Below are 17,720 nucleotides of genomic sequence, written 5' to 3' on the forward strand. Positions count from 1 at the left end.
ACCTTAGATAGGCAGGGCAGGATGGATATAGGTCTGTAACAGTTTGGGTCTAGGGTGTCACCCCCTTTGAAGAGGGGGATGACCGCGGCAGCTTTCCAATCTTTAGGGAACTCGGACGATACGAAAGAGAGGTTGAACAGACTGGTAGGTATTTTCACTTGGTAATGAGTAATAAGTAATTAAATAGAACTCGAGAACTCGAGAAAGCCTGTGTAACACCTAGTAATTACATTGTACTTATGCAGATATTACATGTATTATGTGGTGTAGTTGTGGGTTTATCCTCTCACTTGGTTGGCAAGGAGGTTCAGCTTGTAACATTAATTGTAAGGAAAAAATATCATAATCTGGGATGAACAACATTGAAAAAGAGTTCGCATTCACAGGTAGGTAACGAGAGCCTATTGATCCTTCAACATTTGTAATCTCGGACACCCAGCGCATTTGTCCACAAGATATTCCAACCTTGTGACAATTATTACTGAATAGGATGCAGCTGAGAACAAACTACACACTAAATTTGTCAATTAAATGGAAACTTGCCCATTTGTAATATGCATGGTAACAAGCTTTTGTTGTTACACCTCCGTAATTACAAACTGCAGTTACCACCAGTTAAATAGGGTTATTTCAGTGTAACTATACAATTAACCACATTACTTGGTACAGCGTAATTACATATAAGGACCCCGTAAAATTAAGTGTTGCAGCATGATGAGCTCATTGTTTTGGTGTAGTGGTTTAACCTTTTAAAATAACTGGCAGAAGTGATTTAAACATTTTATTCGTTTCAATTAATTTCAATGGTTATTATCACAGTTGAGAAGAAATCTCTGAGAAGTTAGCAGAGAAAACCATTATCAGCCATAGTTTCTTGCATATTACACAGGTAAGGATATTAAGATATGAGATGAAACTCACGCGCTATATTATCTAAAAACATTACATTAAACAAAGACTTTATAAACAATACCATCTAACATCAAAACATTTTAAAGTCAGTAATGTAAAAATATATTCAAAAGGTGTTGTAACAAAGTCAAAGTGCTTTTGATGACGTTTTACCCATCAAATGTTTTTTGGTGTTTTTCTCTGGTTTACATAAAATTATGTAGCATTTGGGGAGAAATATACAAAAGAGCATTCCATAACTAGAGGCCAGAATAGCAAAGATCTCCACAGCTACAGTGAACTTCCCAGGAGTGCTGACATAAGCTGGGATAAAGGTGATCCAGACTGCACAGAATATGAGCATGCTGAAGGTGATGAATTTGGCCTCATTGAAGTTATCAGGCAGCTTCCGAGCCAGAAAAGCCAGCACAAAGCACAAGAGAGACAGGAGTCCTATATAGCCCAGCACAGCCCAGAAACCAATAGCTGAACCCACATCACACTCTAGAATGATCTTGTCCTTATATGTCTTCATATTGTTGTATGGGAAAGGAGGGGAGACTGTTAACCAAAGAGCACAGATCAGGACCTGTATGAGAGTGAAAGCCAGAACACTGAGTCTCTGCTGTGGAAGCCCAAACCATTTCATGACATTACTGGCTGGAAGTGTAGCCCTGAAGGCCATCAACACCACTATTGTTTTCCCCAGAACACAAGAGATGCAGAGAACGAAGGTGATCCCAAACGCTGTGTGACGCAGCATACAGGACCATTCAGAGGGCCGGCCAATGAAAGTAAGAGAACACAGAAAACACAGAGTCAAGGAGAAGAGCAGCAGGAAGCTCAGCTCAGAGTTGTTGGCCCTGACTATGGGAGTCTTTCTGTAGTTGAAGAATATCAGTGCTATTGTCATTGTCAGACACCCACCAAACACAGAGAAGGCTACCAGCAGTATACCCATGAGTTCCTTGAAGGTGAGGTATTCAATGCCTTTCAAATGACAATTATTCCTCTCTTCATTTGACTTGTACTCAGGGGGGCATGTTGTACATGTCACTGCATCTGAAAGCATAAACAATTGTATTATGTACAGCGAGTACATCTTTAGATAGACCAGTAAAGTGCTGGCTGAGATTTTTCCCAAAATGAACAGGATGAAGGCTAGCGTAAAGGCTGCGAGTCCTGAGGTCTCACTTGTGGTGTTGCTGAACTCCCCGTCTGCACAGGCGATGCAGTCAAAGCAACAGAAAGGTTTCCCCTTGACGAAGGCCCGGCGTGTACCTGGCAGACAGCTCTCACTGCAGATAGACCTGGGTACCTGGAACACACAGATACCCTTTACGACACTCATATTTAAACACACACAAGTTCACAGTATACTTTAAAGCAAAACTCTTGAAGGAACACATTCACAGTTGTGTTGAATGATTAATAGATGCTTCTCCCCAACAAGTCTTCACCTCAGGCTGATTGTCTGCCCAGACAGCACTCACACCTTCCTTCATCTCAAACCTCTGGCCCTCTGGTTGTGAGGCATCATAGTAGCCGATGGTCTCAAACAAGATGTACCCTGTGCTATCCATCTGCCAGTTGACCAGGGCGTAGCGTGCCGATGGGTCCCCCTGATCATCAAAGAACACCCTCTCACCATGCTTAGTGGTGAAATTCACCTGGGTTAGGTAATGTAACACCTGGAGGAAGGAAATAAAATAAGGGGTGTTGATTTTTTTAGCTTTTATATGGTAGTTACAGTCCTTGTCTCATCGCTGCAATTCCCGTACGGATTCGGGAGAGGCGAAGGTTGAGAGCAATGCGTCCTCCCCTAACCAAGCTGCACTGCTTCTTGACACACTGCTCGCTTAACCCAGAAGCCAGCCACACCAATGTGTCGGAGGAAACACAGTACACCTGGCGACCGTGTCAGCGTGCATGCGCCCGGCCTGGCAGAGGAGTCTCTAGAGCACAATGGGACAAGGACATACCTGCCAGCAAAACCCTCCCTTAACCCAAACGATTCTGGGCCAATTGTACGTCGTCCCATGGGTTTCCCGATCCCGGCCGGCCGAGACAGAGCCTGGACTCAAACTCAGAATTTCCATTGGCATATCTAGCAAATGCAATGCAGTGCCTTACACCACTGCGTTACTCGGGAGGCGCAGTGGTATTTTTTATTTTTTTTCAGTCTTACGTTCTCTACCCGATCTCGTGTCATAGTCCACAGGTGTAATTTGTTAGCTTAGTAAAGCCACATAGTTGCAGGCTACAGGTGTTATTTGTTAGCTTAGTAAAGCCACAGGCTACAGGTGTTATTTGTTAGCTTAGTAAAGCCACATAGTGGCAGGCTACAGGTGTTATTTGTTAGCTTAGTAAAGCCACAGGCTACAGGTGTTATTTGTTAGCTTAGTAAAGCCACATAGTGGCAGGCTACAGGTGTAATTTGTTAGCTTAGTAAAGCCACATAGTTACAGGCTACAGGTGTAATTTGTTAGCTTAGTAAAGCCACATAGTTGCAGGCTACAGGTGTAATTTGTTAGCTTAGTAAAGCCACATAGTGGCAGGCTACAGGTGTAATTTGTTAGCTTAGTAAAGCCACATAGTTACAGGCTACAGGTGTTATTTGTTAGCTTAGTAAAGCCACATAGTTACAGGCTACAGGTGTTTTTGTTAGCTGATTAAAGCCACATAGTTACAGGCTACAGGTGTTATTGTTAGCTTAGTAAAGCCACATAGTTACAGGCTACAGGTGTTTTTGTTAGCTTAGTAAAGTCACATAGTTACAGGCTACAGGTGTTATTTGTTAGCTTAGTAAAGCCACACAGTTGCAGGCTACAGGTGTTATTTGTTAGCTTAGTAAAGCCACAGGCTACAGGTGTTATTTGTTAGCTTAGTAAAGCCACAGAGTTACTTTACCTGCCACGGCTCTATTTTATCCCTGGCTGCACACGTGTTATCTTGAAAAGGCCCCTTCCCACTCTGACAGGTAGTGAGCAGGTGTAGCGCATGAGCCACAGCATACACAGCCTTGTAGATGTTGTTGAGCAGACTAGCATCTGACACGTCTGTGTAGCGGGATCCAGTGTCTCTCAGGGATTCCCTCCCTGTGCAGGCTCTGCCCGGGGAGCCAGGAGTCATGCTGCAGCTGAACACGCTCTCCCACAACTCCACCAGACCCCTGTTCCCCAGCTGGGTGGAGGGCCGCCTGTTGGCCAAGAACTCCCCCAGGCCGGGGATGACCGCGTTGGGCACAGCGAAGCCCACCGCCCCCTGGACCACGGCGTAGTTGACATGGGAGGCGATGTAACGGTAGGTGATCCATCCCTCGCTACCCACCCACTGTAACCCCGTCACGTTCTGCAGGTGCAGCTCTTTTATCAGGATTTCCAGGTCTGTGCCGTCTGCAAAGGCCACGATCACCTTGGAGGTGGACTGTTTAATGACGTCCACCACCTTTAGGAACCACTCTCTGGGGTCGGTCCTGTAGATTGCCACTGAGTAGTCGACACACACTCCTTCACTGGAAGCTGCTTTCAGGAAGGTGGCCATGCCATTGTTACCATAGTCACTGTTGGTTCTGATGGCCCCCACCCAAGTCCAGCCAAAGTGTTTGACCAGCTGGGCCAGAGCTCTGCTCTGGTAGTGGTCACTGGGGATGGTTCTGAAGAAGGAAGGGTATTGCCTTCTGTTACTCAGACAAGCACAGGTGGCTGAATGACTGAGCTGGAAAGACAACAAAGACAGACGTTTCTAACACGCTGCTCAAACGTTGCCGTTCTGTTGAAAGTAGCACATTGGGCCACAGCAGTATTTTCACATAGTATCATATCTGCCTTTCACTCTCTCAATACATACAGACATACACTCCCTGACTCACCACTGGTATGTGGAAGGGCCCCATGGTGCGCGCCATGGCTATAGTGGAAGTGGACGTGGTCTCCCCTATGACAGCATGCACGGTGGAGGGCTTGGTGCAGCTCTGTGGCTCCTCCTCATATCCGTTCATCAGAGCCAGGGACGCCCGCACAGACAGGGGGATGCTGGGGCACGAGTCAAAGATCCTGTAGCCCAGAGACAGGCCTGGCAGCAGCTCAGAGCTGTTATTGATCTCCTCTATGGCAAAGATCATAGTTTGGGCATACTGGAGCTCACCTGGGTCCAGCCTGCAGAGAGGACTTCTAGTACTGTCACTTCAGTTTTAGTCAGTGAAAACCCAGCCAGAAACAGACCTATAAAGCATTTAGTCAGTGAAATCCCATCCAGAGACCTATAAAGCATTTAGTCAGTGAAATCCCATCCAGAGCCAGACACCTATAAAGCATTTAGTCAGTGAAAACCCATCCAGACATCTATAAATTATTTAGTTAGTGAAAACCCATCCAGACACCTATAAAGCATTTAGTCAGTGAAAACCCATCCAGAGACCTATAAAGCATTTAGTCAGTGAAAACCCATCCAGACATCTATAAATTATTTAGTCAGTGAAAACCCATCCAGACACCTATAAAGCATTTAGTCAGTGAAATCCAAGCCAGAGACAGACCAATAAAGCATTTAGTCAGTGAAATCCAAGACAGAGACAGACCAATAAAACATTTAGTCAGTGAAATCACATCCAGACACCTATAAAGCATTTAGTCAGTGAAACCCCAGCCAGAGACAGACCTATAAAGCATTTAGTCAGTGAAAACCCCAGCCAGAGACAGACCAATAAAGCATTTAGTCAGTGAAACCCCAGCCAGAGACAGACCTATAAAGCATTTAGTCAGTGAAACCCCAGCCAGAGACAGACCAATAAAGCATTTAGTCAGTGAAAACCCCATCCAGAGACAGACCTATAAAGCATTTAGTCAGTGAAACCCCAGCCAGAGACAGACCTATAAAGCATTTAGTCAGTGAAAACCCCAGCCAGAGACAGACAGTTGAACACTTTTTGAATATAATTTCTCTTACACACCTGTGATCATACATGTTTGTCCACGTGAACAGAGACATACGCGTTATGATTCACACCAAACAATTCAACATTTACTTACCCTTCACACTGAATGCTTCCTGGGTTGACCTGCAGAGTTGGATTCACACTGACTGGGTTTTGGTGAAAGGAGAAAATACCTCCTAAGTTGACGTCTCCCTCCTTTGAGAACTGTGACAGTTCTTTTGTTCCATAAGATCTGCACACAGGCTGCCCAGCCTTAGCTGTCACTGTCAGTAGAGTGATCACCAGGAGGTCTGCTAGCTGCAGCATAGCTTTTCACCGAGTCTCTCACCTCTCACCGTCCTGACAATGCTCCATCTGGGCTCCTTTATATGTTACCATTAATGATGGGTATGATGCTATAGGAGCTTAGATTTGTTTCAATGTCTTAGTTTCGACCAATGATGACACTCACTGTGTGATTGACAAAACAGTTGGCCTATTAGGTGTTAAAAGGGATCCCTAAGAGGTTTTAAGTAAGAGTAGTGCAGTACGGTGTGTCTTTCCCAGAACCAATGGCTCAGTCACTTCTGAATATAGATTCTAGAAGATGAGTACTCTGAAGAATACTTTTTTTTTTTTTACATGGAGAGTGTTTTGGGAAATCAGAAAGTTTCCGGTGAAACTGTAATTCAGGCAGAAATACAGGAAAGTTGTTTTTGGATTGTTAGTGAATGGTAGTCATAATTTGTCCCTAGGAAATAACTTATTTCAATCAGTCAACATGTACTGTAGGTTATTTATAATAAGCGGTACCTGGAGAAAATCTGACCCATCTGCAATCAAAATCGATGGCTCTCCCTTCAGGAAATGCATACAGTATTTTAACTAAACTCTCCATGAACGATATAAAGAAAAAAAACAAGTGACCCTCCCCTAAACCCAAAACAATAATTAAAACATAAAGTCGATAGCAGAAAACCTGCCTACCATTGATCCTCACAATCCAGGGCCCGGTTTCCCATCAGCGACTGTTTTAACGATGCATCTTTCCTAAAACAGCCGAAGACTTAACATGCGTTTCCCCAAACATTACGCAGAGAGAACGGTCGATAAGTGCGTCGATGGAGAGCGTGTCGATATTGATAGCATCGAAAGAAAGACAGCGCTGCTCTCGGATCAGCTTCCTCCATTCAAACATTTCACAATACTGACATAAGTGCACCTGTCTAACACCCACAACCTCCCTAGCCCCTCTCAATACTAAAGTGTGTATAAAGTTTAGTTAATATGATATAATACTTGGGAGCAAATATACAGAAAGGTAAACCATAACTAGAGGCCAGAATAGCAAAGATCTCCACAGCTACAGTGAACTTCCCAGGAGAGCTGACATAAGCTGGGATAAAGGTGATCCAGACTGCACAGAATATGAGCATGCTGAAGGTGATGAATTTGGCCTCATTGAAGTTATCAGGCAGCTTTCGAGCCAGAAAAGCCAGCACAAAGCACAAGAGAGACCTATATAGCCCAACACAGCCCAGAAACCTATAGCTGAACCCACATCACACTCTAGAATGATCTTTTCCTGATTTGTTTTCATATTCTTGTAGGGGAAAGGAGGGGAGACTGTTAACCAAAGAGCACAGATCAGGACCTGTATGAGAGTGAAAGCCAGAACACTGAGTCTCTGCTGTGGAAGCCTTAAACCATTTCATGACATGACTGGCTGGAAGTGTAGCCCTGAAGGCCATCAACACCACTATTGTTTTCCCCAGGAAGCTCAGCTCAGAGTTGTTGGCCCTGTCAATGGGAGACTTTTTGAAGTGAATGAAGACCAATGGCACCACTGTGGTTAAACACGCTCTGACCAATGAGATTGCAGCCAGGAGGATTCCCATGATTCCCATGGTTTCAAATGAGAGAAATGACACCTCCTTTGGGACACAGCGACTCTTGTCTCCATTTGACCAGTATTCCTGGGAATGTACAAGGATAACGCTATAATCAAGTAGTCTATTATAATAGTCAGCTGTCACTTCCCAGAGCCGGGTTGCTTTTCTAAGTTAGATCCTAATGTTACCTAGCTAACTAACATTGAACCTGGCTGATTAGCTCCAGCACTGTGGCATTATTGGCACTGTGTTCATAGTTGTTTAACTAGCTAACGTTAGCTGGCTGGCCCGTTAGCTGATGTTACGTGACGTGTGTACAACACACGTTGAATATGGCCGGTGTCAGGAAACGTCTAGAATAAAGCGCAATAAAAAAAATTACAGCTAGGCTTGTTAGGCTGTTTTCATGTTGTCGGGAGGTAAACAAATCATCGGCCAGAGCGTCAGGTGTGCGCTCTGAGAGCGAAACGAGATGGGTGGGGCTAAAGTTTAAGAGGGTGTGAACGATGCTGAATGAGTGTTGACAACGACGAGTTCTTCACTCGATACCAAAACATTCAAAGGCAATTTTTCTCAACAGTGAGTTTACAAGCTGATCAACATTCAAAGCAGAATTATCCTCCAGTATTTATGCTGCAGTAGTTTATGTGTCCGGGGGCTAGGGTCAATCTGTTATATCTGGAGTATTTCTCCTGTCTTATCATTTGTCCTGTGTGAATTTTAAGTATGCTCTCTCTAATTCTCTATTTATCTCTTTCTTTCTCTCTCTCGGAGGACCAGAGCCCTAGGACCATGCCTCAGGACTACCTGGCATGATGACTCCTTGTTGTCCCCAGTCCACCTGGCCGTGCTGCTGCTCCAGTTCCAACTGTTCTGCCTGCGGCTATGGAACCCTGACCTGTTCACTGTGATTACAATTATTTGACCATGCTGGTCATTTATGAACATTTGAATATCTTGGCCATGTTCTGTTATCTCCACCTGGCACAGCCCGAAGAGGACTGGCCACCCCTCATAGCCTGGTTCCTCTCTAAGTTTATTCCTAGGTTTTGGCCTTTCTAGGGAGTTTATCCTAGCCACCGTGCTTCTACACCTGCATTGCTTGCTGTTTTGGGGGTTTTAGGCTGGGTTTCTGTACAGCACATTGATATATCAGCTGATGTTAGAAGGGCTATATAAATACATTTGATTTGATTTGAAATGACTTTCCCATTATTCCTCAAATGCAGTGTATGATATACCATTTTGTACAGCTTTGAGTCTCTACATTCATCCAATGTAAAAAATATTTAAAAAAATCTAATTGCTACATAAGACCGAATCCAGGTAGTGAGTCACATATTCTAAAAGTTAACACATACTCCACAGTTAATCTATTTTTTCGGTCAGTGGATTTGGTTTGTATCAGTCAGAGCCCTATCCACTAAGAGACATAAGGGGCCGCTACGGGTCCCCCGGATCAAAAATAAATACATTTAACTTAAGGCTTCCAAAAGGCTAAGGGTCGGCTGTGGTATCAGTTTTCTCACCTGTTAGGTTGCTGATCTCCCCAGCAGCACAGAGGGGATACAGGACAAACAACAGACTGGAAAGCAGCTGTCACTACACACAGACCGAGGCCTCTGAAACACAACACCTGCTCACTCCCTCTAACCTGTCTGTCTCGCTTTAATCCTTCACTCATATTATTAATCCCCCTTGGTCACACATTTCATTCAATTCATTCCCGCCTACACGTTGTATGTGTCATCTCCGACAAATGTAAATACCTTTAATCTGATTATCTGTGTTTTATGAAAGTACCTGAAACTGCTACCATGTGTAACTGTGTACCTTTAAAGGATTGCCAACCCATTCTATCTTTATCCCATTCATGGCAAACTGCTCTCCATTAGCGAGAGAGGCATCGTAATTCCTCACAGTGACAAACACTGTCCCTGCTTCCTGGTCTCTCTGCCAGTTCCACACCTAAAAAAAAAATGTAAACTCTCCCCAGACTTCATGGTGAAGTTTACGTCTCGCAGGTATCTCAACACCTGCATGAGTTAAAATAATCACCATGTACTGATGTACACTGTCCCAGTAGGATAACACCTTTTGGTTCCTAATAAAACCATGTTTGGTTCCCATGTAGAACCCTCTGTGGAAAGGGGTTTTTACACGGAATCCAAAAAGGTTCTACCTGGAACCAAAAAGGGTTCTTCAAAGGGTTCTCCTAAGGGGATAGCCGAAGAACCCTTTTAGGTTCTAGATAGCATAAAGTATAATTAATGTACTTTAGAAGTAAAATCATGTTGTGATTGTAAATATTTGTCATTTTCATTTTAAACCAGTCAGTCAATTATCAAATCAGGTGAACAAAATGAACTATCAGTGGGCCATAAAGGTAGCCGCTCACCTATGCTGGCTTGATGCTGTCTCACCTGTGCTGGCTCGATGCTGTCTCACCTGTCCTGGTTCGATGCTGTCTCTCCTGTGCTGTCTCCATGCTGTCTCACCTGTCCTGTCTCGATGATGTCTCTCCTGTCCTGGCTCAATGCTGTCTCTCCTGTCCTGGCTCGATGCTGTCTCTCCTGTCCTGGCTCGATGCTGTCTCACCTGTCCTGGCTCGATGCTGTCTCTCCTATCCTGGCTCGATGCTGTCTCTCCTGTCCTGGGTCAATGCTGTCTCTCCTGTCCTGGCTCAATGCTGTCTCTCCTGTCCTGGCTCGATGCTGTCTCTCCTGTCCTGGCTCGATGCTGTCTCTCCTGTCCTGGCTCGATGCTGTCTCTCATGTCCTGGCTCGATGCTGTCTCTCCTATCCTGGCTAGATGCTGTCTCCTATCCTGGCTCGATGCTGTCTCACCTGTCCTGGCTCGATGCTGTCTTTCCTATCCTGGCTCGATGCTGTCTCTCCTGTCCTGGCTCGATGCTGTCTCTGCTGTCCTGGCTAGATGCTGTCTCTCCTATCCTGGCTCGATGCTGTCTCACCTGTCCTGTCTCAATGCTGTCTCTCCTGTCCTGGCTCGATGCTGTCTCTCCTGTCCTGGCTCTATGCTCTCTCTCCTGTCCTGGCTCAATGCTGTCTCTCCTATCCTGGCTCGATGCTGTCTCACCTGTCCTGGCTCGATGCTGTCACTCCTATCCTGGCTCGATGCTGTCTCTCCTGTCCTGGCTCAAAGCTGTCTCTCCTGTCCTGGCTAGATGCTGTCTCTCCTATCCTGGCTAGACGCTGTCTCTACTATCCTGGCTAGATGCTGTCTCTCCTGTCCTGGCTCGATGCTGTCTCTCCTGTCCTGGCTCGATGCTGTCTCTCCTGTCCTGGCTCGATGCTGTCTCTTTGTGCACAGTTCCTATTCACACCTTGGCCTTTACTGTGCCTGCTGGTCAACAGGTCGTGTATGGAGTGGGCTACATCATACACTGCTTTATACACATTATTAGAGAAGCTCAGCTTGGACATGTCAGTAAACGGGTTACTCATTAAAAAATATATACGTGAAACTATTCCTTTTTGAAACTTTTGTGGAACATCTGTTAGTCAAATCACAGTGTAAAAGCAGCTGGGTCGACTCTTGGTCATTTTCCTGTTTTGTGGTGAAAAGCTGAGGCGGGTCGACTCTTGGTAATTTTCCTGTTTTGTGGTGGAAAGCTGAGGCGGGTCGACTCTTGGTCATTTTCCTGTTTTGTGGTGGAAAGCAGAGCGGGTCGACCCTTGGCCATTTTCTTGTTTTGTGGTGGAAAGCTGAGCGGGTCGACTCTTGGTCATTTTCTTGTTTTGTGGTGGAAAGCTGAGCGGGTCGACTCTTGGCCATTTTCTTGTTTTGTGGTGGAAAGCTGAGGAGGGTCAAACATAACACGTCAACCTGTTACCCGTAAATAGACAGGCTAGAAATGCTTAAAGAACTCTTTTAAGCATCGTCCCCTTTTTTTTTCTCTTTTTTCGCCTGAAATGACATACTCAAATTTAACTGCCTGTAGCTCAGGACCTGAAGCAAGGATATGGCATTGGTACCATTTGAAAGGAAACACTTTGAAGTTTGTGCAAATGTGAAAGGCATATAGGATAATATAACACAATTGATCTGGTAAAAGATAATACAAAGAAAAAAGAAAAATACAAAGAAATAAATGCAAGAGAAAGGCCATAATGTATTATTCCAGCCCAGGTGCAATATACATTTTGGCCACTAGATGGCGGCAGTGTATGTGCAAAGTTTTAGACTGATCAAATGAACTATTGCATTTCTGTTCAAGACATTGTATCAAGACTGCCCAAATATGCCTAATTTGTTTATTAATAACTGTCTATGTTAAAAAGTGTGCACTCTCCTCAAACAACAGCATGTTATTCTTTCATAGTAATAGCTACTGTAAATTGGACAGTGCGGTTAGATGAACAAGAATATAAGCTTTCTGCCAATATCAGATATGTCTATGTCCTGGGAAATATTCTTGTTACTTACAACCTCATGCTAATCGCATTAGCCTACGTTAGCTCAACCGTCCCGTGGAAAGGACACCGATCCTGAAGAAGTTTTTTAAACAGATTATTACCAAAACTGATTTAGGGTGTTGGCTTTTTGTATTGTTTCCATTAAGGACTGTAACTTTCAAAGGCACTGACTAAATATATATATTTAAACCTCTTGAGATGGGAAAACATGTTTTTTATTCAGTTGAACGTGTCCTCTTCATGACAGAATATTAAAATCAGGTGAAATCAACCTTCTTTTTTTCCCACCAAGTTTCACTAACCAAAATGGACTCATTTCGTGGAAAGACCCATAGCGTATTTGCCAGAATAAGGACATGCCATTTGCTTGTGCGTCTTTCACTAGCAGTGGGGTGCATGTACTGTATGTTGACAGAATAGCATTGAAGCTTAACACATTTCCAATTACATGTTTTATGTGTTCCAGCAGAGCAGCACATGAAAAGATTTTAGGAAAAGCATCATTACATGTTTTTAGTGTAAGTTTTCATTTCATTTCATTTTCCCCATCATATGTTTCTTGGTATTTAGCTCAGGTTTAAACAGGATTATATAACATTTAGGTGCAAATATACAGAAGAGCATTCCATAACTAGATGCCAGAATAGCAAAGATCTCCACAGCTACAGTGAACTTCCCAGGAGTGCTGACATAAGCTGGGATAAATGTGATCCAGACTGCACAAAATATGAGCATGCTGAAGGTGATGAATTTGGCCTCATTGAAGTTATCAGGCAGCTTTCGAGCCAGAAAAGCCAGCACAAAGCACAAGAGAGACAGGAGTCCTATATAGCCCAACACAACCCAGAAACCAATAGCTGATCCCACATTACACTCTAGAATTATCTTTTCCTTGTAGGTTTTCATATTCTTGTAGGGGAAAGGAGGGGAGACTGTTAACCAAAGAGCACAGATCAGGACCTGTATGAGAGTGAAAGCCAGAACACTGAGTCTCTGCTGTGGAGGACCAAACCATTTCATGGCATTAATGGCTGGAAGTGTAGCCCTGAAGGCCATCAACACCACTATTGTTTTCCCCAGAACACAAGAGATGCAGAGGACAAAGGTGATCCCAAACGCTGTGTGACGCAGCATACAGGACCATTCAGAGGGCCGGCCAATGAAAGTAAGAGAACACAGAAAACACAGAGTCAAGGAGAAGAGCAGCAGGAAGCTCAGCTCAGAGTTGTTGGCCCTGACGATGGGAGTGTCTTTCTTTATCAAGTAGAGAATAGCCACAAGCACAGTTAGAAACACTCCAAACAAGGAGAAAACCATAAGTACAATCCCCATGACCTCAGTAAAGGTCAGGAACTCAATAGCCTTAAATATACATTTGTCTCTGCCAAGATTGGACCAGTACTCATCAGGGCAGTCTATGCAGCCATTAGAATCTGAAAGGAAATCATGATTAGTATTATTAGTAGTAAAGTAGAACACATGATGTCATAATCTAGACATTACATTGACCAAGGACTGAACTCTGAAAAACTGGATTAGGACACACATCGCGCAACTTGTGTAAGTTCTGTGCAGAATGAATGTTGGGCTTGTGGTACCTGTAGCGTTGCTGATCTCTCCCTCTGAACATGGGACACAGTCATAACAGCATACGGGCTTTCCTTTCTGTACAGCCTTACGAGTGCCTGGGGGACAGCTCTCACTGCACACTGACACAGGTATCTTTAGGGGACAGAGAGCATACACGGTTTAACTGTAAATGTTACATGTTTTACTCCAGCAGGGTCTGTCACATAAATGTTTTCAATTGTAATAATGAGTCACACAATAAGGAAAGGAAAGGTTGTTTTATTGTCACACACACCAGGTAGGTGGAGGGAAATGTGTTGTTGTACAGGGTCAGTCATAGTAATACAGAGCCCCTGGAGCAAAATAGGGTTAAATGCCTTGCTCATGGGCACATCGACAGATATTTTAACCTTGTACGCTTGGGTTTTTGAACCAGCAACCTTTCGGTTACTGGCCCAACGCTCTAACCGCTAAGCTTCTGTTATTCAGAAACGTTGTGTTTGTAAACAGTTCGGTTTTTAATCTGTTGGCACCAATTTACTGTACCTGTTGGAGCTCCCCAGGCCACATGATGTCCTCTGTCCTGAGGACGAACTGTTGTCCCGGGGGTAGGGAGGCATCATAGTAGCCCACTGGTTTAAACTGGACCTCTCCGTCTGGCCCACGCTGCCAGTTCACCACCTCGTACCTGGCTGCTGCAGCACCTGTACTGTCAAACCACACCTGGTCCCCTGTCTTTATGGTGAAATTCACCTGCTTCAGAGACTCCACTACCTGGGGAAAAAAGGAACAAGTATCAGTTTTTGTATTTTATTTTGAGATATACTATCAGTGAGGAATAGAGAATGGATGTTTTTAGTCGCTGTTACCTGCCAAGGTTCAGTTCTCACATTTTGATCACATCCGAGTCCGTCTTGGCACTTTAGCAAGCTGTGCAGCGAGTGGGCCACTGCATATATGGCTTTATAGATATTACTAGAGTATCTGAGCTCATCCACATCTGCATTATAATCTCTCAGCTCTATCAGATCCTGACTCTCGCTACAAGGACTACTCACATTCTCCTGCTGGCTTGTCTCTGTGCATTGAAATGCCGTGTCCCAGAACTGCTTAATCACAAAGTCAGAGAAGCCACTGATGTTGGCCTTCTGGACAGCGAACCCCAGTGAACCCCCCAGCACACTGTAGCTAGTAGGGGTGACCAGGCTGTCTGCAGTGATCCAGGCCTCCACACCAATAAACTGTAGGCCGGTGATGTTCTGCAGACTGAGCTCCTTCAGCAGGTTGTTCATCTCCACGTGGGCCAGAAAGCCTACGATCACCCTGGCCGTCCCACCTCGGATCACATTAACAACCTTTAACAGCTTCTCTGGCTCCGTCCGGCTGAACTTCTCTGAGTATTCCACACAGACACCCTCCTCCTGGGCTGAAGCCAGGAAGATAGCCATGCCGTTGTTGCCATAGTCACTGTCACTGTTGACCGCTCCCACCCAGCTCCAGCCGAAGTACTTGACCAGCTGGGCCAACGCTCTGCTCTGATAGAGGTCACTGGCGATGGTTCGGAAGAAAGAAGGGTACTCCTTCCTGCTGCTAAGGCACTCACATGTGGCAGAGTGGCTGATCTACAGAAGAGAGAGAGGACGAGAGAGTCATAGAGAGAGAGAGAAAAGAGAGAGACAGGGATTGGGATTGAGAGAGAGAGAGATAGAGAGAGAGAGAGTGAGAGAGAGAAAGGGAGAGAGAGAGAGAAAGGGAGAGAGATAGGGATTGGGAGAGAGAGAGAGGACGAGAGAGACAAGGAGAGAGAGAGAGAAAGGGAGAGAGAGAGAGAGGACGAGAGAGACAAGGAGAGAGAGAGAGAAATGGAGAGAGAGAGAGAAAGGGAGAGAGAGAGGATGAGATAGACATGGAGAAAGAGAGAGAAAGGGAGAGAGAGAGAGAAAGGGAGAGAGACAGGGAGAGAGACAGGGATTGGGAGAGAGAGAGAGACATGGAGAGACAGAGGGAGAGAGAAAGAGACGGAACTGAATACACTAAAACAAGATTGACTTAAAATCTCGTATAGTTGCTTGTCCTATAGGGCCTCTTACCACAGGTATTTGGAATGGACCGGTGGTGCGTGACATCACTATAGTGGAGGAGGACTCTGACTCTCCGATGATGGCGTGAACTGCTGTTTGGCCAAAGCAGGCTTTTCCCACCGTCCTCTCCTGACCGTTCATCAGGGCCATGGCCGCACGCATAGAGTACAGAGTCGAGCCGCAGTTGTCATAAATACGATATCCAATAGAGACATTCGGAAGCAGAGTGTCACTGTTGTTGATCTCCTCGATGGCGAAGATCATGGTCTGAGCAAATCGGAACTCTCTGAGGTTTACACTAGAGGAAAGGTAAAGAAAGATATACGTTTATATAAGTTTTACAAATCATGAGCATACACAACCACAAAAGTTGTGTTTAATTTGATTATTTTTTTAAACTTAATAAATAATAAAATAGCCAAATATTCAATAAACTGTAACCAAGGAGGAGCTTACTTGGGGAATTTGAGAGGTGGTGTCGGTGAAGGAGCTTACCTGGAGCAGGTGAGAGGGGGTGGTGTTTCTGTGAAGGAGAGCGGGGGCTGTGTGGTTTTGCTGTGGATGGAGAAAGCTCCTCCTATAGTCACGTCTCCTTCCTTGGACAGCAGAGGGAACTCTGGGCTCCCCAGCATCCGACAGACAGCCTCTGTTCCCTCTGCCCCAAAGACTCCTAACAACCCCACCACTACCACCCACAGCAGCTGCATCACACTCTGAAGGGGTTTCACTCCCTGACCTGAGACCTGAGCAGACTCCTACACTGAGTTTTATACTCACAAAGACAGCTGCAGCGCATGGTGGACTAGAGTTATCCAATCAGAGACAGGCGTAATGGGACGGTCTCTACGGGCCACTGTGGATATTATTGCCTCTATTGAAATAACGTATCATCACTGTGCTGCATTAAACACAGGATAGCAGGAAGACATTCCACTGCGCTGCTTTAAAGACAGGATAACATTATGACATTTCACTGTGCTGCTTTAAAGAGAGGATAGCAGGATGACATTTCACTGTGCTGCTTTAAAGAGAGGATAGCAGGAAGACATTTCACTGCGCTGCTTTAAAGACAAGATAGCATAATAACATTTCATTGCGCTGCTTTAAAGACAGGATAACATTATGACATTTCACTGCGCTGCTTTAAAGACAGGATAGCATGATGACATTTCACTGTGCTGCTTTAAAGAGAGGATAGCAGGAAGACATTTCACTGCGCTGCTTTAAAGACAAGATAGCATAATAACATTTCACTGCGCTGCTTTAAAGACAGGATAACATTATGACATTTCACTGCGCTGCTTTAAAGACAGGATAGCATGATGACATTTCACTGTGCTGCTTTAAAGACAGGATAGCATGATGACATTTCACTGTGCTGCTTTAAAGACAGGATAACATTATGACATTTCACTGTGCTGCTTTAAAGACAGGATAACATTATGACATTTCACTGCGCTGCTTTAAAGACAGGATAACATTATGACATTTCACTGTGCTGCTTTAAAGACAGGATAGCATGATGACATTTCACTGTGCTGCTTTAAAGACAGGATAGCATGATGACATTTCACTGTGCTGCTTTAAAGACAGGATAGCATGATGACATTTCACTGTGCTGCTTTAAAGACAGGATAGCATGATGACATTTCACTGTGCTGCTTTAAAGACAGGATAGCATGATGACATTTCACTGTGCTGCTTTAAAGACAGGATAGCATGATGACATTTCACTGTGCTGCTTTAAAGACAGGATAGCATGATGACATTTCACTGTGCTGCTTTAAAGACAGGATAACATTATGACATTTCACTGTGCTGCTTTAAAGACAGGATAACATTATGACATTTCACTGTGCTGCTTTAAAGACAGGATAACATTATGACATTTCACTGTGCTGCTTTAAAGACAGGATAGCAGGATGACATTTCACTG

At 44.6% G+C, this 17,720-nt stretch overlaps 2 protein-coding genes across 5 annotated transcripts; both read right to left on the reverse strand.

The window, feature by feature from the left end:
* Positions 1-768: 768 nt before the first annotated feature.
* On the reverse strand, positions 769-6,168 carry LOC110503235 (extracellular calcium-sensing receptor-like). Of its 3 annotated transcripts, XM_021581601.3 has the most exons (6): positions 5,922-6,168; positions 4,763-5,048; positions 3,802-4,608; positions 2,352-2,582; positions 2,086-2,209; positions 769-1,953 (listed from the first exon to the last, which is right to left on the reverse strand). In XM_021581601.3, exons 1-6 carry the CDS (start codon positions 6,131-6,133, stop codon positions 1,040-1,042), a joined length of 2,574 nt encoding a protein of 857 aa, XP_021437276.3. In that variant the 5' UTR covers positions 6,134-6,168; the 3' UTR covers positions 769-1,039. The 3 variants fall into 3 exon arrangements, with proteins under 3 accessions (XP_021437276.3, XP_090075297.1, XP_090075296.1); XM_090219171.1 differs by lacking the exon at positions 3,802-4,608 and having other exon boundaries at positions 5,922-6,149; XM_090219170.1 differs by having other exon boundaries at positions 973-2,209; positions 5,922-6,167.
* A 6,402-nt stretch (positions 6,169-12,570) lies between these two features.
* Positions 12,571-16,082, reverse strand: LOC110503423 (extracellular calcium-sensing receptor-like). 2 transcript variants are annotated; one of them, XM_090219086.1, is made up of 5 exons: positions 15,794-16,082; positions 14,573-15,325; positions 14,261-14,477; positions 13,733-13,867; positions 12,571-13,567 (listed from the first exon to the last, which is right to left on the reverse strand). In XM_090219086.1, exons 1-5 carry the CDS (start codon positions 16,046-16,048, stop codon positions 12,666-12,668), a joined length of 2,262 nt encoding a protein of 753 aa, XP_090075212.1. In that variant the 5' UTR covers positions 16,049-16,082; the 3' UTR covers positions 12,571-12,665. The 2 variants fall into 2 exon arrangements, with proteins under 2 accessions (XP_090075212.1, XP_036817949.2); XM_036962054.2 differs by having other exon boundaries at positions 13,733-13,856; positions 14,250-14,477.
* Positions 16,083-17,720: the final 1,638 nt, after the last annotated feature.

Source organism: Oncorhynchus mykiss, chromosome 24 (assembly GCF_057628025.1).
Source record: "Oncorhynchus mykiss isolate SJ-2025 chromosome 24, ASM5762802v1, whole genome shotgun sequence".
In the NCBI taxonomy this organism is placed as follows: Eukaryota; Metazoa; Chordata; class Actinopteri; order Salmoniformes; family Salmonidae; genus Oncorhynchus; species Oncorhynchus mykiss.